Here is a 25,748-nt window from a genome sequence, read left to right on the forward strand (position 1 = left end):
CCCCACGGCTGAGAAAAAGTTCAGCGTTTTGCGCCACAGCAAAAGTTGGGTGTGATTTTCATTGAGCTGAATACTGGCTGTGCCTTAAAGCAGGGGTTGACAAATTTGCTTTGAATTTAGGAGCCAGTTAAAAAAGTTAGGAGCCATTTTTTTTTTTTTTTTTTTTTAGAGTGGTATGGATTGTCAGCTCCCGGGGTAAGGCCACTCATTTTCACCCCCTATCCCTAACTCACAATGGAGCACCCAGTCAATAACTCCATTGAAACGCTGTTACATCAGAGTTATGGGCTGACCAGAAAGAGTAAGGCTGGCAACAGATGGAACTGTCTGGCACTGGCAGGTAGCACTGGTTGCCACTGGCAGGCACGTGGAACTGCCAGATGGCATTGGCAGGTGACACTGGTTTGGAACTGGCAGGTGACACTGGTTTGGAACTGGCAGGTGACACTGGTTTGGAACTGGCAGGTGACACTGGTTTGGAACTGGCAGGTGTCACTGGTTTGGAACTGGCAGGTGGCACTATTGGCACTGGCTGTGGCACTGATTGGCAGGTGGCACTGGTTTGGAAGTGGCAGGTGGCCCTGGTTGGCGATGGCAGGTGGCCCTGATTGGCGGTGGCACTAGTTGTCACTGGCAGATGGCACTAGTTGGCACTGATTGGCGGTGGCACTGGCAGGTGGCACTAATTGGTAGTGGCAGGTGGCACTGATTGGCAATGGCACTGGTTGGCACTGGCAGGCACGTGGAACTGCCAGATGGCATTGGCAGGTGACACTGGCATTGGCAGGTGACACTGGTTTGGAACTGATAGGTGGCACTGGTTGGTGGTGGCAGGTGGCACTGGTTGGTTGCAGGTGGTATTGATTGGCAGTGGCACTGATTGGCGGTGGCACTGGCAGATGCCACTGGTTGGCGGTGGCACTGGCAGGTTTCACACGGAGCACTCTGTTACTGAAATGTAACAGAGGAGCTGTCAGAATTGAGCTTAATGTCGGAATGGGCGGTACCCAGCCGGGGTGTGAAACTGACAAGTAACAGAGAGGCAGATATGTCAGATTTGAGCTTGATGTCGGGGTGGGCGGGTCCCGGCCGGGTGGGCGGGACTCAGCAGCTATCAAACACTGGCCAACGATTGGGCTGCTTAAGAAAAGAGGCGGGGCCACATACACGTAGCGGCCCGCCCAGATTCCATTGGCTGGTGTTTGATAGCTGCCGGGTCCCGCCCACCCCGACCGGTTCCCGCCCACACCGACATCAAGCTGAAATCTGACAGATCCTCTCTCTCCCTTGCTTGTCCGTTTTACACACTTAGCGCGGCGCCGCTGAGTGTGGAGGAGGGAGGAGGACGGCAGTCAGTGTTAATGCTGCTGCATGTCTGGGGCATCAATAGTGAGTGGGCTGGTGGCAGCTTAGGCACCAGGTTGCGATTTCTAGTCGCATTGGCGACCTGGCGCCTGGGGTTTGTCAAGCCCTGCCTTAAAGGGACACAGAGTGTAGGGGTTCAGTAGTAAGTGATGCAAAGGTTCAGGAATATTGTTAAAGTTCCCAGAAGCTCAACAGTAATTCCACAAACTATCACCTTGTTTTCTCAGTCAGTGAAATCCCTTCTTTCTGAGATTGGTAGTGACAACCAAGCGAGTCATCTTCCTCTCAGATGGTGGGCGGGGCTAGCAGGACTGTGATTGGCTTTAGCAGTGGCCAATGACAGTCCTCCTCCTCCTGGAAACAGGGACTATAGCCCCCCCCCCCCCCCCCCCAATAGAACTGCACCCAATCTCTTCCCCATCACAAAAGCTGACGATTGCAGCTACAGCAAAGCTAGAGAACCAATGTTTCCCATCTTTTACAATGTGTGGGGCTCAGTGCAGGTGCGGCGTGGGGTACTCTGAAATTGGAATGCATTAGTGTCTCCCCGAAACTTCCCTGTGCTGCTCTGCTGATGAGGAGGGAGTCAAGTGCCGGCAAAAGAGGCTTTGCGTGCCGGGGGGTTGCCTACCCCTGGCCTACAGTATTTAAATAACTATAAACGCGTGGCATATAGTGTAAAGATATTACTACTCTTCACATTGCCATTAAAGTAACATTGAACTGAGGACAAAATTTCTCTCTAGGATTGGAAAATGCACGTGATGAATTGTTGGCCTTAAAACCTCTGCAATAATTTTACAATGATGGCACATAAAGCCTCAATAAAAATGTTAATTATACTAGTTGTCAGTCACTTTTCATGCCTATCTAAATTCGCAACATGTCTTCAAAAGTGAATTTTCCTTGATTGTGTTCAACTCAGGCATGTATTTAGTGATTGCAATCAGATTAACTTCAATAGAGGTTATCTGGACAAAATGAGATTTAACCTCACGTGCAGAAAGGCTCCTCCACAGTAAGGCCGGTGTCTTGTAAAATAGTGTCCTCCATCAGATGGTGTCCCCTGCGTACTGCGCATGCGCAGTACACAGGAACGCAGATTCCGAAAATTGCCGAGGATGAACGGCGCCTGCGCCATGAGTCCAGGTTCTATCCCCACTATCCAAGTGGACATAGAGTTAGAATAAAAAAGAACGGAGCCCGAAGCGTGGCGAGCGAAGCTCGCCCGCGAGGGGCCCTCTAAAATTCTTAACCCTATGTCCGCTTGGATAGTGGGGCTACCTCCTCCACTCACGGCGCAGGCGCCGTTCAGCTTCGGAGTTTTTCCGAAGCTTCGTCTGCTCCGTACTGCGCATGCGCATGACGGAGCGGACAGCATTTGATAGGCGGACTCTATTAGGCAGAACACCGGCCATAGACAGAGACATAGACAAGAAAATCACTAGATTCCCCTACTGACACTGACTGGGAATCCCTCTGGTGAAGCCATTGTGTTCTCCCAGCGCTAGCAATAATTGCATGCAAAATCTTACAGACTGGTTTAATCAAGTTGATTGATCGATTAACCTGGACCTTAACATTCAGCCTGCCCATAAATGGTTCAAATCTTGTCCGGTTCCTACTGGACCGGCCAAGATTCGAACCTTCTATTTCCAGTTTAAGAGCTGTGAAAATTTAGAAATAGGCTTTCTCAAGAAAGAGTTCTGACCAGCACAGAGGATTATTTAAGAATAAAGAGCTGGATCTATTCCTAAATGCACAAAATATAACTGAATGTTAACATTTATACATAACACCAGAGATTGTTGATTCAGGGGATCAGAAAGGATTTTTATTTATTTTATTTTTATGAACCACATACATTGGGTGAACAGCAGATAAATCACATGAATGATACCTCCCAGGACATTTGTCTATCTTGTGGTTCATATTGAAACTAATAATTTCACAGCCAGTTTTTTATTTATTTATTGCAGTGCAGTAAGCATGCAAATAGTAATGGCATAAAAAATCAAGCAAATGTATATCCCTAAAATGATGTGCTTGTCCGAATTCCATAAAGGCCATCCCAAGGCGACTTCTCTTTCGGAGAGAGACCTGGGACTGATGTCGGGTGAACAATGGGATGAGGCTTATCAGGCTGTTCTGTAAGGCCCCTTTCAGAAGGGCTTTCCGATAATACCTGGCTGTCAGTTTTTTAGGCAGACCTGATCGGACGCTCCATGCACCTTTATGGAGCGCAGTGGATGTTGGCGGTGACATGTCAGCTGACACCCGCTGCTATCTGATCCTGTTCTGGAAATCCAGATGCATGGTGACCCTATTTTACATCCGTCTGGCGGATCGCATGAAAATGAACAGGCAGTCCATTTTCATCCAATCGCTCCATAAAGGAGTGCAGGGGCTCTGACAGGTCTGCCTCTGCACAGTGAGCGGAGATGGACCTGTCATCCGCCTGCTCAGCAGGGATTAACGGATCGATCCCCTGCTAAGCAAAGCACAGTCCGCTGAGCGGAAAGGGCATGTGAAAGAGCCCTTTGTGTGGCACAGAAACTATCCCAAGTTTATATTCTCCTACGCTCTTGATGTACTCCCCTAAGGCTCTACAAGATGGGGTACAGCATGAAGTCACATTGTCATAGATGCAAAAGGGATCACAGGACCTAATTCATTTACTGTGGCGTTGTCCTAAACTACAGCTTTACTGGAGACATGTTGTAGACACATTGATTATGGTATTTGGGACACAAATCCCATTGGACCCTAAATGCTGCCTCCTGAATGTTTGTTTTAGAGCAGTGGTCATCAACCCTGTCCTCAGGGCCCACTACCAGGCCAGGTTTTATGTATTACCTTGGGAGGATGCAGACTAGAATACTGCAATCACTGAACAGCAAATTATATCACCTGTGATGCATTTCAGTTATCTTGTAAACCTGGCCTGTAAGTGGGCCTTGAGGACAAGGTTGATGACCACTGATTTAGAGGATGTCATTGAGGATGAGTATGCTAGGATAGCAGTGGGAGGGCCCTTTTTCCTCGCCCGTAGGTTACTTCTAGAAATGTGGAAGTCTCCAGATCCCGTACGCATAAGTTCTGGGTGGTGTCTGTGGCTTTGCTCCTATAATGTCTCGGCAAGTTTGAAAAGCTGTGAGGATTATAGATAGACATGGTCTTAGCCCAAGGGAGCTGGTATACTAGAGAGTGTTCATGTGTCCTAACAGGATTTGATTTAAATGATTATATGAGATTTTGTTGCACTTTGGGGTGATGGAGTTATATCTGTGTTGTGCTACTATAGCTTTTGCTATGCATTGCACATATATTTGATATTGACTATGTAACTACTGCTGTTGGTTGTGTACGTGTCTTGTTTTTTGGACTGTAATGTTATTTGTTTACTACAATAAACATCTATCCATAAGTGCAATCAAACGTTTTTCTTTCACTTTGTGTTTATTGGAAAACAAATGAAGGCATTACAGTGCGGTGAAACATTTAAAGCTGCACTCCAGGCATATAAGGAATTACAAAGTTAATATGCAAATTTGTGAACTATGTTACCTGTCAAAGGAATGTAAAGGCCCATATACATAATGAAAATATTGAACGAATGACCGCCCGTTTTTTTTTTTTTTTTCTGCCTCACAAAAATACACAATACCTTCTTTTTTGGAAAAATGACATTGAAATTCAGGAGAAAATTGATCAAGCGCGATATATGCTTATGGATCAGCATTGTTAACCACTTCAGCTCCGGACCAATAAACACCTTAAGGACCAGAGGTCTTTTTGCAATTTCGCACTGCGCTGCTTTAACTGGTAATTGCGCGGTCATGCAATATTGCACCCAAACGAAATTTGCGTCCTTTTCTTCCCACACATAGAGCTTTCTTTTGATGGTATTTGATTGCCTCTGCGATTTTTTTTTTTTTGCGATATAAATGGAAAAAGAGCGAAAATTGTGAAAAAAAAAGATATTTTCTTCTTTTTGTTATAAGAAAAATCGAATAAACTAAATTTTAGTCATACATTGAGGGCAAAATTTATTCAGCCACATGTCTTTAGTAAAAAAAATGTCAATAAGCGTATATTTTTTGGTTTGCGCAAAAGTTATAGCGTCTACAAACTAGAGTACATTTTCTGGAATTTACACAGCTTTTAATTTATGACTGCCGATCTCATTTCTTGAGGTGCTAAAATGGCAGGGCAGTACAAATCCCCCCCAAATGACCCCATTTTGGAAAGTAGACACCCCAAGGAAATTGCTGATGGGTATGTTGAGCCCATTGAATATTTATTTTTTTTGTCCTAAGGGATTGAATAATGACAAAAAAAAAAATTTTTTTTACAAAAAGTTGTCACTAAATGATATATTGCTCACACATGCCATGGTTATATGTGGAATTGCACCCCAAAATATATTCCGCTACTTCTCCCGAGTATGGCGATACCACGTGTGTGGGACTTTTTGGGAGTCTAGTCGCGCACGGCACCCCGAAAACCAATCACCACCTTCAGGATTTCTAAGGGTGCAAATTTTTGATTTAACTCCTCACTACCTATCACAGTTTCGAAGGCCATAAAATGCCAAAATAGCACAAAACCCCCCAAAATGACTCCATTTTGGAAAGTAGACACCCCAAGCTATTTACTGAGAGGCATGTTGAGTCCATGGAATATTTTATATTTTGCCACAAGTTGCGGGAATATTACAAACTTTTTTTTTTTTGCACCAAGTTGTCACTAAATGATATATTGCTCACACATGCTATGGGCATATGTGAAATGACACCCCAAAATACATTCTGCTGCTTCTCCCGAGTACGGGGATACCACATGTGTGGGACTTTTTGGGAGTCTAGTCGCGCACGGCACCCCGAAAACCAATCACCACCTTCAGGATTTCTAAGGGTGCAAATTTTTGATTTAACTCCTCACTACCTATCACAGTTTCGAAGGCCATAAAATGCCAAAATAGCACAAAACCCCCCCAAATGACCCCATTTTGGAAAGTAGACACCCCAAGCTATTTACTGAGAGGCATGTTGAGTCCATGGAATATTTTATATTTTGCCAAAAGTTGCGGGAATATTACAAACTTTTTTTTTTTTTGCACAAAGTTGTCACTAAATGATATATTGCTCACACATGCTATGGGCAGAAGTCAAATTACACCCCAAAATAAATTCTGCTGCTTCTCCCGAGTACGGGGATACCACATGTGGGGGACTTTTTGGGAGCCTAGCCACGTACGGGACCCCGAAAACCAAGCACTGCCTTCCGGATTTGAATATAAAATGCTATAAAAAACAAACTAACCAGAGTCACCCGTAACACTTATACGGTGATCAGTGGTGAAAGGGTTAACTAGGGGCAATCAGGGGGTTCAAATTTTTATTAGGTAGTATATGGGGGTCCCTGGCGCTATATAAAAACCTGACGGGGAACCTAAATAACTAACTGGCTAACCAGCGTCACCAGTGACACTTATACTGTGATCGCTGGTGAAAGGGGGTGAAAGGGTTAACTAGCAGCAATCAGGGGGTTAAAACCATTATTGGGTAGTATATCGGGGTACCTAGCGCTATAAAAACCTGGCGGTGAACCTAAAAAAATAACTAGCTACCTAGCGACTGTAGCGACACTAATGCAGCGATCAGAAAAACGATCGCTTAGTGACACTGGCAAAAGGGGGTGAAAGGGTTAACTAGCGGCAATCAGGGGGTTAAAACCATTATTGGGTAGTATATCGGGGTACCTAGCGATATAAAAACCTGGCGGTGAACCTAAAAAAATAACTAGCTACCTAGCGACACATGCAGCGATCAGAAAAATGATCGCTTAGTGACACTGGCAAAAGGGGGTGAAAGGGTTAACTAGCGGCAATCAGGGGGTTAAAAACATTATTGGGTAGTATATCGGGGTACCTAGCGCTATAAAAACCTGGCGGTGAACCTAAAAAAATAACTAGCTACCTAGCGACTGTAGCGACACTAATGCAGCGATCAGAAAAACGATCGCTTAGTGACACTGGCAAAAGGGGGTGAAAGGGTTAACTAGCGGCAATCAGGGGGTTAAAAACATTATTGGGTAGTATATCGGGGTACCTAGCGATATAAAAACCTGGCGGTGAACCTAAAAAAATAACTAGCTACCTAGCGACACTAGCGACACTAGCGACACATGCAGCGATCAGAAAAATGATCGCTTAGTGACACTGGCAAAAGGGGGTGAAAGGGTTAACTCTAGGGGCAATCAGGGGGTTAAATCTTTATTGGGGGGTGATAGGGGGCTACCCTGGACCTAACACTAACTGTCCTGACAGTTTTTACTGTCACAACTGACACTGAATGCATTGATCAGTAAAGAAATGATCAATGCAATCAGTGACACTGTGACTGGGGGGGCGGGGGGGGGATCGGGGGGGGTTTGTGTGCCTGTGTGTACCTACATGTCAGTGTAGTGTTGGTGCACACTTACTTTTACTCTTCTCCTCGTAGTCCGGTCAAAAAGACCGCCCCGAGGAGAATGACATCACTTCCTCCTTCCTGTGTAAACAATACACAGGGGAGGAAGCTTCTCATTGGCCAGGAGCGATCCAGAGGGGGTGGCCGAAAACCAACGGCCATCCCCTCATCACGGAGCGCTCCTGGACCGAATCGGACCGCCGTAACCAGTGGGAGGGGGTCCGATCGGACCCCCCACCCGCTGGAAGGCAATCACGTAGATGTACGTGATTGTGCCTGCCTGTGCCATTGTGCTGACGTACATTGGCAATACGGCGGTCCTCAAGTGGTTAATAACTGAAATGCAGGACTAGCTTTTAAATTATTACAAGGGAAAGGGGGCTGTTTACACGTTCTCACATATAGTTGGAATGTTCTTAACATAACAGTCCTTGTTCTATTTGTAATAAAAAATACAATTTAAAAAAGCAAGTTTAGTTTATTTACTGAATAAGCTGTACTTTTATTTCAGTCATAATACTTTTATATACACTGCCTTTCACATTCCCAGTGTAACACAACAACTGTTAATTTATAAAACTAATTACACTGAATTTCTTTCCAATTTTTTTAGAAAAAGAAATTCCAGATTTTTTTTTTTTTCTACATCTCTAGACTCATTCCTGTGGTCTCCTATAAAGCATGTGCACAGTACTTTTAAAAAAAATAGCCCACGTATTGGTATAGAGTGCATGTCTCTTAAGCCTTAAGTGCACACAATCAGATTTTTGGATGACCATAAGTCGGTTTTTTGTTGCATGCTAGTGTCATGTCAAAAGTGAAGAAGTTACTCACCATACGAAAATTCTCATATGAGAGAATACAACTTCAGAAGTGACGTAATGTGTTGTGCTTATTTTTGTATGTATTCTTTAGTTTATGGGCATGTGTAGACATGCTCTTATGATTTTTATTTATTTTTTACTAATTAAACGAAAACCGAACATGAGTTCGCGTACAACAAATATTTTTATAGTCTGCTGTAATTGGCTGTCTAAAGCACCATACGAATGATCCGAAAATCGGTAGATAGTTCGGACAAAATTTTACTTCCAATGTTCTTATCGTGTGTACGGGCCTTAATGCTGGCCATAGGTGGATTAAAATTCTTCTGGCTCACCAGGGACCAGCTGAACCTCACGTGTGAGGATGAATGAATCTATTCATTTTTGGCCACCTTAACACCAGTCTGGTACAGATAACTGATGGCGAGTTATATCAAGAAAAATTGCAGGTATTTTCTATAAAGAAGTCTCATGAGATTTTTTTATTTTTATTTTTTTCAAACAGATGGGATGATAAATAAATAAAAAAAAAAAGTGAGATATTGAAATATAACATTTTCCTCAGTGAACACAAACGCAATATGATTTCCACATTTTCCATGAAATAAAAGCCTTACATTTTGTTGAGTTAATAAATATTAGTTACAGTGGTGTGAAAAAGTGTTTGCCCCCTTCCTCATTTCCTGTTCCTTTGCATGTTTGTCACACTTAAGTGTTTCGAAACATCAAACCAATTTAAACAATAGTCAAGGACAACACAAGTAAACACAAAATGCAATTTGTAAATGAAGGTGTTTATTATTAAAGGTGAAAAAAAATCCAAACCATCATGGCCCTGTGTGAAAAAGTGATTGCCCCCTAAACCTAATAACTGGTTGGGCCACCCTTAGCAGCAACAACTGCAACCAAGCGTTTGCGATAACGTGCAATGAGGCTTTTACAGCGTCCTGGAGGAATTTTGGCCCACTCATCTTTGCAGAATTGTCCTAATTCAGTTACATTAGAGGGTTTTCGAGCATGAACGGCCTTTTTAAGGTCATACCACAACATCTCAATAGGATTCAGGTCAGGACTTTGGCTAGGCCACTCCAAAGTCTTCATTTTGTTTTTCTTCAGCCATTCGGTGGTGGACTTGCTGGTGTGTTTAGGATCATTGTCCTGCTGCAGAACCCAAGTTCGTTTCAGCTTGAGTACACGAACAGATGGTCGGACATTCTCCTTCAGGATTTCTTGGTAGACAGCAGAATTCATAGTTCCTTTTATCACGGCAAGTCTTCCAGGTCCTGAAGCAGCAAAACAGCCCCAGACCATCACACTACCACCACCATATTTTACTGTTGGTATAATGTTCTTTTTATGAAATGCAGTGTTCCTTCTACGCCAGATATACTTGGACACACACCTTCCAAAGAGTTCCACTTTTGTCTCATCGGTCCACAGAATGTTGTCCCAAAAGTCTTGGGGATCATCAAGATGTGTTGTGGAGAAATTGAGACGAGCTTTGATGTTCTTTTTGCTCAGCAGTGGTTTTCTCCTTGGAACTCTGCCATGCAGGCCATTTTTGCCCAGTCTTTTCCTGATGGTGGAGGCATGAACGCTGACCTTAACTGAGGCAAGTGAGGCCTGCAGTTCCTTGGACGTTGTTGTGGAGTCTTTTGTGACCTCTTGGATGAGTCGTCGCTGCGCTCTTGGGGTAATTTTGGGCGGCCGGCCACTCCTGGGAAGGTTCACCACTGTTCCATGTCTTCGCCATTTGTGGATAATGGCTCTCACTGTGGTTCGCTGGATTCCCAAAGCTTTGGAAATGGCTTTATAACCCTTTCCAGACTGATAGATCTCAATTACTTTCTTTCTCAATTGTTCCTGAATTTCTTTGGGTCTCGGCATGATGTGTAGCTTTTAAGGATCTTCTGGTGGACCTTACTGTGTCAAGCAGCTCCTATTTAAGTGATGCCTTGATTGTGAACAGGTGTGGCAATAATCAGGCCTGGGTGTGGCTAGAGAAATTGAACTCAGGTGTGGACAACCACAGTTATAGTATGTTTTAACAAGGGGGGCAATCACTTTTTCACACAGGGCCATGATGGTTTGGATTTTTTTTCACCTTTAATAATAAACACCTTCATTTACAAATTGCATTTTGTGTTTACTTGTGTTGTCCTTGACTATTGTTTAAATTGGTTTGATGTTCCGAAACACTTAAGTGTGACAAACATGCAAATGAACAGGAAATGAGGAAGGGGGCAAACACTTTTTCACACCACTGTATATCTAGGCTCAAAATCGAGTGCAACAGCAAAAAACTTTGATACACAGAATTATAAGTATGTGACGCAATAACCCCTTCCTGCCCACTGTACAGAAATTCAAATTCAGCCTCACAGAAGTGGGTCTTCATCAATGGGGCCCGCATATATGTGTATCTCTTTTTGTACTGAGAGCATGCTGCATGCTCGAAGCACTCCCAGCACAGAGAGTGGTCTCTCACAAAGAGGATCGGGACTCGGTACTAATCACCTGACTGGTTCCCACAGTGATCGGTCACTGTGAGTCTGTCCCTGTGTTTACTTCCTCTTCTGACTAAAGGGAAAGATACATTGGAGTTGATTTACTAAGACCCCTTTCTCACTGGGGTGCTTTTCAGACATTTTAGCGCTAAAAATAGCACCTGAAAAGCGCATCTCAAGCCACCCCAGTGTGAAAGCTGTAAAAGTACCCCACTAGTGGTCGAAAAGCACCGCTATAGCAGTGGTAAAGCACTGCTAAAATAGCGGCGCTTTACCGCTAACGCACCCCCTGTCCCAGTGTGAAAGTAGCCTTAAACTGGAGAGTAAAAAATCTGATGCATAGAAACCAATTGGCTTCTTTCTTTATTTTAATTTTTTTGTCAAAGCTTAAAGCGTTTTAACCCCCCCCCCCCTCAAAAAAAAATCCTGCTCCCTTAAAGCATGTTATACAGCATAGTGCTTGTGCTGTGTAATTTGGCCCACAGTGTACCCTAAAAAACCTGGCTGATCCTGCCTGGCTATACCCTCTCCTCTGCAAACTGATCATGATAATCATGGCTGCTGAGCCCTGACCCTGTGGTCAGTTTGCGTGATTCTGTCATCTGCAGCCTGCTCTCTGCAGCTCTCCTGTGTCAGTCTCCTTTGACCCCCCCCCCCCCTCCTCTTCCCTCCCTGCTCGTACCAATGGTTAAATCAACCCCATTATATCTTCCTCTTCTTGCAGAAGAGGAAGATATAAACAAACGAAAGTGTGTAAAAATAAATAAAAGAAAATAAGTTTAAGATTTGCCAGGTTAACGTTAGCGTCACGGTCAGAATATTTTGGGTAGAGTGGAAATAAGGAAAAATTCTTAAATTAGTATTAGTGTCCGTGTGTTTTAGGCAGGATAAAAAAAATGCTAAATGAGCACTATTGTTTCTGAGCCCTACCACAGGAACAAATAACTTGTCATATTGCTGCAATCATCAGGAGCAGGATCATTATTTTGGGTTGTAAATTTTTTTTTTTTATTACTATATTGGGCCTATGATAATTAAAATAAAAAATAAAAATCTGAAGATATCCATTACCATGTTCCTGAAAAAAATAGTGTATAATCTATCTGGATACACAATGTAGTTGTTTTACCAACACATGTCAAAGTTGCAAAATTGTGCTTAAGCATTAACATTTGTTTTACCCTTAGTCACTAATGGGTTAGAAACACCTTTAAAATATTTATCTTTATCTGACATGCATGGAGATACCCAAATGTTTTGAAGTAGGTATTTAAGTATGAATGTGTTTCCTAAATGTGTTTGTAGAAAAAATGTGTTAGGCTTAGACCATCCATAGATGGGTAGTTTTTTTTTTTCTTTTTTTTTATCATTCAGCCAGCGGACTGAATGAAAAGAAAAACCTGTCCAATTCCTCTATCCACACATGCAAGGAACATTGATTATAACAGTGGGACTGGCCTCTGTCAGAATACACTGATCAGCAGCTACAGCCAGTTGGTTGCATCCACTGATTGCCAGCATGTCCCTTTCACAGAAGTCGATCAAATGATTGACTTCTGTTAAACAGGGGCAGCCACACATTGTCTGAAACTCAGCCATCCCTGCTGGACTGTCCACATTCCATCAGTCTATGGCCAGCGTAAGCCTGACCATACATGAGTCATTTTGAACAAACTGGCTGTGTGTACACAACTTGAATGATAGATGGACTTGTGTACAACCAGCCTGCTCATGCATGGATTGAAATTCAGCTGGTCCCCACTGAACTGACTGCATTTTGACCCATGTATGGCCAGCTAGATTTTGAAAAGAGATAGTGTGGTGTAGAGGAGGCTGTACAGCTATAATCCTGCTGGATCAGCAACAGGTAAGTATAAGGCTTGGCCATACATGAATCAGTTTTCTTTTTATCAATGCGCTAGGTGAACTATAAACAAACTACCCATCTATGGCCAGTATAAGGCTAACACAAAAAACTGAACTGATTACCCCATTAACACAGAAAAAGTGGATGAAGGAATCCCCACTGCTGTGTTACTCTATTCTGACAGGGTGGACTCCTCCACATCCAGAGTACACGGATCGGTGCTGAACAAATGAAAATTTTCCAAAAAGTCGGTTTAAGAGAAGTCATTTATTAGACTGACTTCACTGGAAAGGGAATAGCCATAGATTAAAAATGTAGCTGGTCTCTGCTGAACTGGCTGAATTTGGTCTATCTGTGGCAAGGGGGCACAAACGCCAAAGTGCAGCTGCGCTAAATTATTCTTGAAGACAATACCACAGAAAAAAATTGTATATACGGTTAGGTCCATATATATTTGGACAAAGGCACAATTTTAGTTTTAAATTTTTGGCACTTGCCAATACAAGCCTGTTTGACTCATAGGACTTATGTACTTTTGAGTTCAAACCATCTGGTAAGCCTTCATCCCATCAGTGGTGGACTACATTCACATATTGTTTTATTATCTGTTCACCATTTTCGGATGTTATGAACACTGGTCGAATGGCCCTGTGAGGGCCATCCAGAGTCGCCACGTTTTCTACTTCACTTATGGACTCAATGTTTATTTAAATAATTTGTTTTCCTTTTTGATTTTTTTTTTTTCGTACAAAATCACTGAGTATTTATCTCATTAGAGCTCCACATTATTTGTATTAACCATTGTGAGATTTACTCAAGCTATAGTTATATATGGGCTGAAATTGCACACTCAGGTTTAATTTGAGGGTATGTACATCCAAATCAGAGGAAGGATTTAGGAATTACAGCTCATAAGAAAAGCCTTTTTCAAGAGACCAAAAGTAATTGGACAATTGAATCAAAAGCTGTTTTATGGCCAGAGGAACGCCTTCGTTATTTCTACATCAATTAAGCATGTAAAAGGTCTGGAGTTGATTCGAAGTGTGATATTTGCATTTGGAATCTATTGCTGTGAACCTACATCATGCGTTCAAAGGCGATGTTCATGCATGTGAAACAGACCATTGTATTGCTTCAAAAATGAAACGAATCCATCAAAGATAGCAGCAACATTAGGAGTGGCCAAATCAGCAGTTTGGTGCATTCTGAGGAAAGAAAAACGCTCCGGTGAGCTCACTAACATAAAAAAAGGCCTGGACATCCAAGAAAGACAACAGTGGTGGATGATCGCAGGATCCTCTCTATGGTAAAGAAAACCCATTCACAACATCCAGACAAGTGGAGACGCTCCATGAGGTGGGCATATCATTGTCAAAGTCTAAAATCAAGAGAATACTTCACGAGAGCAAATACAGAGGGTTTACCACAAGCTGCAAACCATTCATAAGCCTGAAAAATAGAAAAGCCAGATTCGACTGCCAAAAAACATCTAAAAAAGCCAGACCAGTTCTGGAAAAGCATTCCTTGGACAGATGAAACTTAGATTAATCTGTAGCAGAATGACAGGAAGAAAAAAGCGTGGAGAAGGCTTGGAACAGCTCATGATCCAAAGCACACAACGTAATCTGTAAAATATGGTGGAGGCAGTGTGATGGCATGAACATTCATGACTTCCAGTGGCACTGGGTCATTTGTGTTTATTGATGATGTTACAGAAGCAGCTGGATGAATTCTGCAGTGTTTACAGATATACTGTCTGCTGAGATTCAGCCAAATGCAGCAAAGTTTATTGGACAGCCCTTCTTAGTAAAGATTGGCAGTGATCCAAAACACACTGCAAAAGCAACCCATGAGCTTTTGAAGGAAAAGAAGTGGAATATTCTGCAATGGCCAAGTCAATCACCTGATCTCAACCCAATTGAGCATGTATTTCACAAGAAGGCAAAACTATAGGCAGAAATACCCACAAACGAAATAACAACTAAAGACAGCTGCAGTTAGAGCCTGACATAGCATCAGAAAGGAGGAACCCCAGGCTTTGGTAATATCCATGGGTTCCAGACTTCAGGCAGTCATTTCCAGTAAAGGATTCTTAACAAAATTATTAAAAATGAAAATTTTTATTTATGATTAAATTTGTCCAATTACATTTAAGCCCCTGAAAATGGGGGACTGTGTGTAAAAATGGCTGCAGTACTTATATTTATGCTCAGCCCCTTGCATTAAAGCTGAATGTCTGCGCTTCAAATTCATTTTTGTTGTTTCATTTTAATTTTATTCTGGTGGCATACAGAGACAAAAGTGTGAAAATTGTGCCTGTGTCCAATTTTATATATGGACTTAAAGCGGAGCTCCACCCTAAAGTGGAACTTCCGCACAGTGGATTCCTCCCCCCTCCGGTGCCACAATTGCCACCTTTCGGGGTGGAGGGGGATGCAGGTACCTGTATAATACAGGTATCTGCACCCACTTCCGGGTTTAGCTAGCCGCAGGTGCCCCCCCCCCTTTTTTTTTTTTCTGGGAAACACACAGTTCCCAGAACACCATGAGACCAGTGAAGATGTGCAGTGCGACTCGCGCATGCAAAGTAGGGAGCCATGCAGTGAAGCTGCAACGTTTCACTTCCTGATTCCCTGGAAGAGGATGGCAGTGGGGGCAGCCGAGAGATGAGCGATTGCTCGTTATCTGCTGCCGACATCGCGGGCACCCTGGACAGGTAAGTGTCCATTTTTTTTTTTTTTTTTAAGTCAGCAGCTGCAGTATTTGTAGCTGCTGGCTTTTAATAATTGTTTACGGTGGAGCTGCACTTTGTGTGTGTGTGTGTGTGTGTGTGTGTGTGTATGTATGTATGTATGTATGTATGTATATATATGTATGTATGTATATATATATTTTATAATATATAATCTCATATTGGTCTTTTACATAATGCCAACATGTATTGCTGAAACGTGGTTATTGACTATGAGAGCAGAAGTGGTTAATCAAATTTGTGTACACGGCGGGCACTCTTTTAATGAAATCAGTGTTCTGTCACATGAGTTAATAAGACTATTTATTTAGTATTCAGTCACAGAATCGGCTCCTGAGGTTCCAGGATGTCTGGCAAGTAACTTGTCAAACAATACACTCATTTTTACGCAAACAAGGCAACTGAATTTAGATATTCATATTGCAGTTAAGGTTTATTTTATTATTTTTTATTATATATTTTTTTACATGAACAGGGTTCATGGGTTTTTTAGGATTCCAAAACACAACAAAAAGAATAAAATATATCAACATTTTATTTAGAAACGACTAAAAATCAACAAGTTGTCGTCATAAATAGCCATAGAATAAATACATGGAAAAGATGCAGCTGATTCTAATCTCTACATGTTTCGCCAAATAGGCACTGCATATATGGTCACTATAAATTGAAAATTACATAATTTAGACACAACACATAAAGATAGTAATATTTATAATAACACATGTTTATATCAAAATTATTTTTTGCCGATTGTTTTTTAGTTGTATCTAAATAAAACTTTTGTTTTTAAATAAATCTAAATAAAACTTTGGCATTTTTTATTATTTTGTTGTGTTTTAGCACCCTAAAAATCCCATTTTCTGTTCTCTTGCTATATATCTATCAATTGAGGGATGAGGTGCTGATAACTCAGACATTCAGCACTTTTTTCTTTTTCTGTATATTTTTTTTGTTTGCTTCTATAAAGCTAAAGACATACAAAATAAAGAGTTATTTGATTGTGTGTGTATACATATACACAAAGAAATATGTATGTAAACATAAGTGTGAAGATAATTTAACACTAATTTGTTAAATGCGATCAACAACTACACATAAAACAGTATAATATTTTCAAATTGCAGTGATGGCCAGAATAGTATTAATACTAATAGCAGCAATAATTCAGGTTGTTGCACACTTGCACAGCATCAAGGGAAAAAAGCTTTTCTTCGACCTTGTGGTGGTGTTGTGTAACCGCTGACATAAAGGGAAGGGGCAAACAGCCTACTATGGAAGAATCTCTTATGCTGGTTCAGTGAGAACAGCCAAATTTTGATCCATCTATTGCCATTCCTGCTCAAGATAAATTGATCTAATCATCAGCTTCTTCTTCTCGAACGGGAATGTTGGAAAATTGTCATTCAATCTGTATCTTATAATCGCCGAGAAGTTCTCACTCTCAGAATACAATAGCAGCCCACTTGTGTGGATGAAGAAATCCATTTGATCTTTTTTGATCAACCTGCTGGCTGATCAAAAATGAATGATCCATCTATGGCCAGCCTTATGATATTGAGGGCCATCTTCCTTCCTGTTGTAAGTATTATTGGTGGTGGGCAGATTGTTGCCCATAATCTATCTGCTGCTGTGCTGCAGCGTAACAATTCTAATGCATGGTGTAAGGATGATCTCCACCACACACAACCAAAGTACCAAAGCCACCACACATCAGTCTCCTCAAAAAGTAAAGGCTCCTTCACAATGCTGGTTATACAAATATATGCTATATATGTATAACTTGTAATGATATACACTATATTGCCAAAAGTATTGGGACATCTGCCTTTACACGCACATGAACTTTAATGGCATCCCAGTCTTAGACCATAGGGTTCAATATTGCGTTGGCCCACCCTTTGCAGCTATAACAGCTTCAACTCTTCTGGGAAGGCTGTCCACAAGGCTTAGGAGTGTGTCTATGGGAATGTTTGACCATTCTTCCAGAAGTGCATTTGCGAGTTCAGGCAAGGATAATGGACACGGTCTCTGCTCTAATTAATCCCAATAGTGCTCTATCGGGTTGAGGTCAAGACCGTGCGGGCCAGTCAAGTTCCTTCACCCCAAACTCGCTCATGAATGTCTTTATGAAACTTGCTTTGTGCACTGGTGTGAAGTCATGTTGGAACAGGAAGGGGCCACCCCCAAACTGTTCCCACAAAGTTGGAAGCATGAAATTGTCCAAAATGTCTTGGTATGCTGATGCCTTAAGTGTTACCTTCACTGAGACTAAGGGGCCAGGCCCAACCCCTGAAAAACAGCCCCACACCATAATACCCCCCTCCCACCAAATGATTTGGACCAGTGCACAAAACAAGGTGCATACAGACATGGATGAGCGCATTTGGGGTGGAGGAAGTTGACTGGCCTGCACAGAGCCCTGACCTCATTCCGATAGAACACCTTTGGGATTAATTATTGAATCCTACGAACTAAGACTGGGATGCCATTAAAGTTCATGTGAGTGTGAAGGCAGGTATCCCAATACTTTTGGAAATATAGTGTGTATGTGTTCATATACATACCTACAGTGGCAGCACAGTGGTGTAGTGGTTAGCACTCTCACCTAGCAGTAAAAAGGGTTGCTGGTTCAAATCCCAACCACGTCACTACCTGCCTGGAGTTTGCATGTTCTCCCTGTGTTTGCGTGGGTTTCCTCCAGGTACTCCGGTTTCCTCCCACACCCCAAAGACATGCAGGTAGGCTAATTGGCTTCTGTCAGAAATTGGCCCTAGTATATAAATGGGGACCTTGGATTGTGTGCTCCTTGAGGGTAGGGACCAATGTGAGTGTGCAATGCACAGGGATAGGGGTAGACTCTCACTCAGGTTGAACTGGATGGACTGGTGTCTTTATTCAACCTTACTAACTATGAAACAGTATCTCAAAAGTGAGTACAACCGTCACATTTTTGTAAATATTTTATTATATTGCTTCATGTGACAACACTGAATAAATTACACTTTGCTACAATGTAAAGTAGTGAGTGTACAGCTTGTATAACTGTAAATTTGCTGTCCCCTCAGAATAACTCATTACACAGCCATTAATGTCTAAACCACTGGCAACAAAAGTGAGTACACTCCAAAGTGAAAATGTCTGAATTGGGCCCAAAGTGTCAATATTTTGTGTGGCCACCATTATTTTCCAGCACTGCCTTAACCCTCTTGGGCAGGGAGTTCAGAGCTTCACAGGTTGCCACTAGAGTCCTCTTCCACTCCTCCATGATGACATCACGGAGCTGGTAGATGTTAGAGACCTTGCAGGAAAGAAATTTGCACTGTATATGGCCTGCCTAAGGCTGGCCATACATTACACAATTTTCTTGTACAATTTTTCAATTAGACTTACCAAAACTGTATATGAGGTCAGACTTTAACATTTTCATATTGAATGCAATCAGGCAGGCCCTTTCACTACATAGTTGAACGTAAATTTCAGGACCGGAAGGATTTACCCCGTTATTGACCAGGCCATTTTTTGCAATACGGCACTGTGTCGCTTTTAACCGCTTTCCGACCGCCTCACGCCGATATACATCGGCAGAAGGGCTTGTACAGGCAAACGAATGCACCTGTACGTTGCCCTTTAAGCAGTGGGTGCGCGCGTGCCAAGCTCCATGAGTTGGGTAGCGGGTCCCGCGGACTAGATAGCCGTGGGGATACACACGATCTCCTCACGGGGAAGAACGGGGAGATGTTAATGTAAACAAGCATCTCCCTGTTCTGCCTAGTGACAGTGTCACTGATCTCTGCTCCCTGTAATCGGGAGCAGAGATCAGTGGCGTGTCACACGTAGCCATGCCCCCCCCACAGTTAGAAACACTCCCCAGGGCACACTTAACCCCTACACTGCCCCCTATTGGTTAACCCATTCACTGCCATTGTCATTTACACAAGAACCAGTGCATTTGTATAGCACCGATTGCTGTATAAATGACAATGGTCCAAAAATGTCCAATGTGTCTGCCATAATGTCTCAATCACTATAAAAATCACTGATTGCCGCCATTACTAGTAAAAAAAATTAATAAAAATGCCATAAAACTATCCCCTATTTTGTAAACACTATAACTTTTGCGCAAACCAACCAATAAACGCTTATTACGAGTTTTTTATTACCAAAAATATGTAGAAGAATACGTATCGGCCTAAACTGAGGAAAAAACATTTTTTTTATATATTTTTGGGGGATATTTATTATAGCAAAATGTAAAAAATAATGCGTTTTTTTTTTTTTTTTATTGTCGCTTTTTTTTTGTTTATAGCGCAAAAAATAACTGGAGGGGTGCTCAAATACCACCAAAAGAAAGCTCTATTTGTGGGAAAAAAGGACGTCAATTTTGTTTGGGAGCCACGTTGAACGACCGCGCAATTGTCAGTTAAAGCAACGTAGTGCGAATCGCAAAAAGTGCTCTGGTCAGGAAGGAGGTAAATTCTTCCAGGGCTGAAGTGGTTAACTGACAATTGCGCGGTCGTGCGACGTTGTACCCAAATAAAGTGTATCTCTTTTTTCCCACAAATAGAGCTTTCTTTTGGTGGTATTTGATAACCTCTGCGTTGTTTTTTTTTTGCGCTATAAACAAAAAAGAGTGACAATTTTGAAAAAAAAAGCAAAATTTTTTACTTTTTGCTATAATAAATATCCCCCTTAAAAACACCTTAAAGTGGAGCTCAAAACCAAGTACCCACTTCTTGGTAAGATCGCTGGAATTGTTGTGTAGCAATTTACGAAACTTCCAGCCCCTCCCCCCGCTCTGGAAGACACACAGGTCCCAGAGGACAACAGGGACCATTCAGAAAGCGTGGCTTGCACATGCGCGGTAGGAAACAGGCTGTGAAGCTGCAAGGCATCACTTCCTGTTTCCCTCAGTGAAGATGCCGACCCCTGCGTACAGAGCAGATGGACAGATCGGCTTGGGGTGCCGACATTGCAGGCTTCCTGGACAGGTAAGTGTCCTTATAATAAAAGTCAGCAGCTACAGTATTTGTTTGTTTTTTTTCTCCCAGGTTGGAACTCCTCTATAAGAGGAAATACCCTTGCAAATTGAAAATTCTTGCTTTTTTTTTTTTTTTTTTTTGCTTTTAGTAACTCAACCCTGTAAGTCAACTGACAACATATCATTGTCTATGTGGCTTATTACTTATCTCAACAGTTATTAAGATAAAGTCAGGGTAATCTCAATGAGCACCCTTTTGTAGCTAATCAACAAATCAGAAAACCGGAAGAGCAAGCCTGTAAAATTAAAAAGGCATACAAAACCTGACTTTACACTTAAAACTGCATTACTGTATTTTAAAAATATGCTCACTAAAAATACAGTATACTTCCCCACTGCTGTACCCTTTGCCAATGCCATCACCTAGTGGTCTTGCATTTTAATTGTGCTTCTGTGTTGTCACTGTCATAAGATCTTCAAATGGAGTCTACAAGTAGCCATTTCACACAGACATGTTTGTCTGTCGTCTTCATGGGGAATCCTGCCCTAGAACAAGTCATGGTTGTCAATTATTTGTAAATAAACCCCAATAATGAACTTCTCTTATTTGTTCAGCTTTGATCTGTAAAGCGGTAGTAAGCTCTGCATTTTGATTTTTACCTACAGACAATATAATAAAGCATAAATTTAGGTAAAATGAATATCTCCTGCACCGTTTAGGAGACATTCTAGCAAAGAGCAGCTGGTATTGTCATCAGCGCTTGCACTCTGAAGCAATGGCATACCGTGCCATTCCTTCAGAGTTGTGCGCTGTGGCCGAGACTCCCATGCACATGCGCGGGAGTGATGTCATTGCGGCTCAGCCATTCTAACGGCCACAGGACATCAGGTGAAGACGGAAGCCTCTGCAGCGGTGACAGCATGATGCTGGATGGACTCCATTCTTTCATAATGTGCTAGTATGCAGTGCAGGAATAAACATTTTTTTGTCAAGAGTTTACTACCACTTTAAATGAAGAGATTTTGTTTTATCTGTACAAAATGTGCCAGTAAAAACCTGTTGAATATGTCAAATTCAGAGCTGTCCTTTGCAAACTGTGTTATCTCAGGAGCCCTCACAATTCTTATCTTGCATTACTGAACAATTAGTCCTTCGTGGAGATTATGAAAATTAGTGGGATTTAGTCATTTAATAACAGACAACTAGGCAGGGCCGACAACAAATCTTTCAATTTTAGTCATCAAATAGCATGTGGTGTAACTCTACAATAGGAGGTTAGGAGCTGAATGTATTTCTGTGCTTGCAAGGTTTTGATAGGATTAAAATATGGTAAACGTGCATGTATTGCAGAGATGTGCTGCACATGTTTTTTTTTTAATTGGCCAGTTATACCTTTTAAAACTATGTAAATTGCTTGTTTTTGCCAGAAGGCATATTTGGTCACAACTTTGTAATGACCCTGCATTCTCCAATCCGGTGAGGGATTATTTGTGGAGTTTTATCTTTAGTAAATGTAAGATGTTTTCTTTAATGCTACTTATTAGGTATTCTGATTAGTTCTTGTCTCTTTACAGATCATTGAAGTGGTATTTGAGGCCAATTCCATTTTTTTTTTATTAGCGCCTCTGTCTGATCATATCTAAGGGTACAGAGCCCCTCAAAAGAAAAAAAAATGGTTTCCTTAAATTGCAGTGAACCTCTTTCTGCCTCTGATCTTCTTTCAAGTTCTGCTTCCCCTAGTGAACACAACATGGCAGTACCTCATTCTGGTGAGGTATCATTGCTCACCCATCTTGAAAACAAAGCCAGCCTCTCTCCATCCTTGGGAGAACAGTTTAATAATGCAGCTGTCTTCATAGAAGAGAATGGTGAAGATGGAGGTGGCCTTAAGGAAGTTGAAGAAATTCTTTTGTCCCAGTTGGTGAAAGCGGTAGAGGATTCGAAGGAAACCACTTCACTGGCACAATTAAAGCTCCCAGACTTTTGTGCTCAAATTTCTGGGGACTTCTCTCCTACACTTGAGGAAATTGAAGAGTTTTTAAAAGAAAACATGGATCTAATTAGAGAAGAACTGGCTGAGAAGCAGCCCATTCCTGGCACGTGGCTGCAAGGCTGCATGACAAATGAGCATGTGACTCAAACTACTGACCCAGCTCAGCCAACTGAGGATGTTCCAACTCCAGAGATACCAGATGCTTCAGCAAGTTCACCTTCTGCAACAGGCAGTATTCCTGTTATACTTCAGATCCAGCCTTTGTCAATGCCTGGTGCTGCTTCGTTGACACAGAGCCCTACAGGTGATGTACGCCTTACACAGCTTGTAATCAGTGTACAAGGCCAAAGCCTGTCATTGGCCCCAATCCCAGGGCCTACTTCACCAGGGGACCAAAAGTATGTTAGAATTGCCCCCTTGCCAGTGGCAGTCCGACCCTTGACTATAGGAGGAGTATTTGTGAGTGAAGGACAGCAGAAGATACAAAAGGGAACACCAGCTGTGATCAGAGTTCATAAATGTAGTCACCCTGGCTGTAACAAAATGTATACCAAAAGTTCACACCTTAAGGCGCACTTTCGGCGGCACACAGGGGAGAAGCCTTATGTTTGCACTTGGCCAGAGTGTGGTTGGAGGTAAGGGTGTCATTCTTGCTTATTTTAGATTTTCATATTAAACTGTATATGCTGTTTTTTGCAAAAACATTGATCTTCACTACAGTGCTATATATATATATTTGCAAGGTTTACAGTATGCTTAGAATATATAGAAATGGCAAAAAGTGTGATTGATTTATATATTTGTTTAAATCGGGCTTGGGGGGCCGAATGAAGATATTTTAAGAGGACGAAAAAAATAAATAAAAGTCAACAGCTATAAATGCTGTATGCCTACAATGAGCTACAAAAAGTCTTTGGGTCCTCAGTGCTGGCCCGTTTACTAAGGAAAGCTGGCTGTGACTCCTTGCGGCTTCATACTGTGCATGAGCAAGCTGCCCTGCTCTTTGTGAATGGTCCCGCAGCCTTCTGGGATCTGTGACGTGTTGTTGGCTTACTATGGGTTAAGTCCAACAAGGTGCGTTCCCCCTCGTGGAGTTCAGCTATCACTACAGCTATCACTACACACCTGCTGCTCTGACAAGAGAGACACTGTTTGCTTATACACCACATCTCTGCCCACCCCTCCCATATGCTGTTAATTCACTGAAGGCTTTGGGGTCAGTTCATTAAGAGTTAAATACTGCATGACATTTTTGAGTTAAAATAACTTGTGGTTTCATAAAAAAAATACGCACAAGTTAAATTTTTTATTTTGCGGTAACGGGCCCCTTTCATATGGGGTGGATTCAGAACAGGAGGGGATCAGTCCACAGATTACCTGCTGATCGAAGCAGAGCAGGCAGATGAAGACACTGCAGGGCGGACACAGAGCCTGCTCTGCTGTATGGTGGCCGGGAGTAAACAGACTCCACTGTCCATTTCCACCCGACTACCCTCCGATCCAATCTGCCCAAACAAAAGAGGATGTATCTCCTTCCATTTTTATTTTTTATTTTTATTTTTTAGCAGACCGGATCAGACCCAGAGTTGTGTAAACGGATACAAGTCCGTTTACACCCACATGTCCATAGGAATGCAGAGACCTTCCGATCAGACAGCTTGCATGAAAGGGGCCCTATTTTAAAGCGCCTAGAGGCGATTCAGTTCGCATTGTGCGCTATACAAGTATTTCATTCATTCATTTCATTCATTCAAAGCAGTTGGGACTGCCAGCTGCAGCATGGAGTGAATCCATACCAATGGATCCATACCAGACCCTTATCCAAGCATGCAGCCTGGCAGGCCAGGAAAGGGGGGTGTGTTATGAGTGTGCTCCCCAAAACCATACCAGGCTACGTGCCTTCAACATTAGGAGGTGGGGGGGGGGGGGGCTGGCAAAGTCCTTGTCCCCATTGAAATGAGGCCAAAAGCCTCTTCCCTGGCCCAGTGGTTGTGGGAGCTGACTTTTCGGAATCTTGAAGCCCCTTTAACAAGGGGGCCCCCAGACTCTGGCCCTTCCATGTGAATGAGTGTGGGGTACACAGTACCTCCTACTCATTCATCATAAAAATGACTAGTGTAAATAAAAATAGTTTTTGACAGGTCCTTTATTAAGAAAAAAAAAATTTCCCCAGATCAGTATATACTTTTTAATTTGAACTTAAAAATTGATCAGTCCTGATTTACTGACTGCCTATCTCATTTCTTAAGGCTCTAAAATGCCAGGACAGTACAAATACCTCCCAGATTACCCTTTTTGGAAAGTAGACAATCCGAGGTATTTAGTAAAAGGCATAGTGAGTTTTTTGACTGGGGACTGGTGTGAAATTGATCAGGGACACTTTAAATGGTGTGGCGGTGATTAGGGAAACTGGGAATGATGAAGCAGTGATTAGGGGCACTGTGAGTGGATGACAGTAATTAGTGACACTGAGTGGTGTGGCAGTGATTAGGAACATTGACTGGCAGCACAGGTCTGACATTGTACAGCTGCGGCTGTTGGTAGTGACATACATACAGAGCCAGCCATTGTATGTGATTGCCGCCACAGCAGTACGATGTCATCATAGTGACACTGCACTGTTTTGGTGACAAAATAAAGTAGAACTATAGGCAAAACTTTTTTTTTTTTTTTTTTACATTTTTTGGATAGAGCAAGGGAGGGTTATAACCCCTGTAGGATTTTCTTTTCCATCTGTGGGGATTTCCCTTCACTTCCTGTCCCATAGCCAAATAGAAAGTAAAAGGAAATTTCTATAAATTCCTTGGGGACCCCCAGGTCCCCATAACTAGTGTCCCCATCTGAATATTTCCCCTCTGTACTTTTTTGGGGACAACCCACAATTTAGGATTTCCTTTAACTTTCACTGTCAATGATAATTGTAAACAGGACAAATAGAGAGGGTGACTCTCCTTAATGAGGGCACAGATAGCAATACAAATTGAC

General features: G+C 42.3%; 1 protein-coding gene across 1 annotated transcript in view; it reads left to right on the top strand.

The window, feature by feature from the left end:
- Positions 1–25,748, top strand: part of LOC143982475 (Krueppel-like factor 15) — a 51,583-nt gene that overhangs the window by 16,441 nt on the left and 9,394 nt on the right. The window contains exon 2 of the mRNA XM_077481215.1: positions 22,345–23,398. Within this exon, the coding sequence (XP_077337341.1) occupies positions 22,443–23,398 (956 nt within the window). The 5' untranslated portion in view covers positions 22,345–22,442. The remainder of the gene's footprint in view (positions 1–22,344; positions 23,399–25,748) is intronic.

Source organism: Lithobates pipiens, unplaced genomic scaffold (genome assembly GCF_037356315.1).
Source record: "Lithobates pipiens isolate NorthernLeopardFrog02 unplaced genomic scaffold, aLitPip1_a1.2 Scaffold_16, whole genome shotgun sequence".
NCBI lineage: Eukaryota > Metazoa > Chordata > Amphibia > Anura > Ranidae > Lithobates > Lithobates pipiens.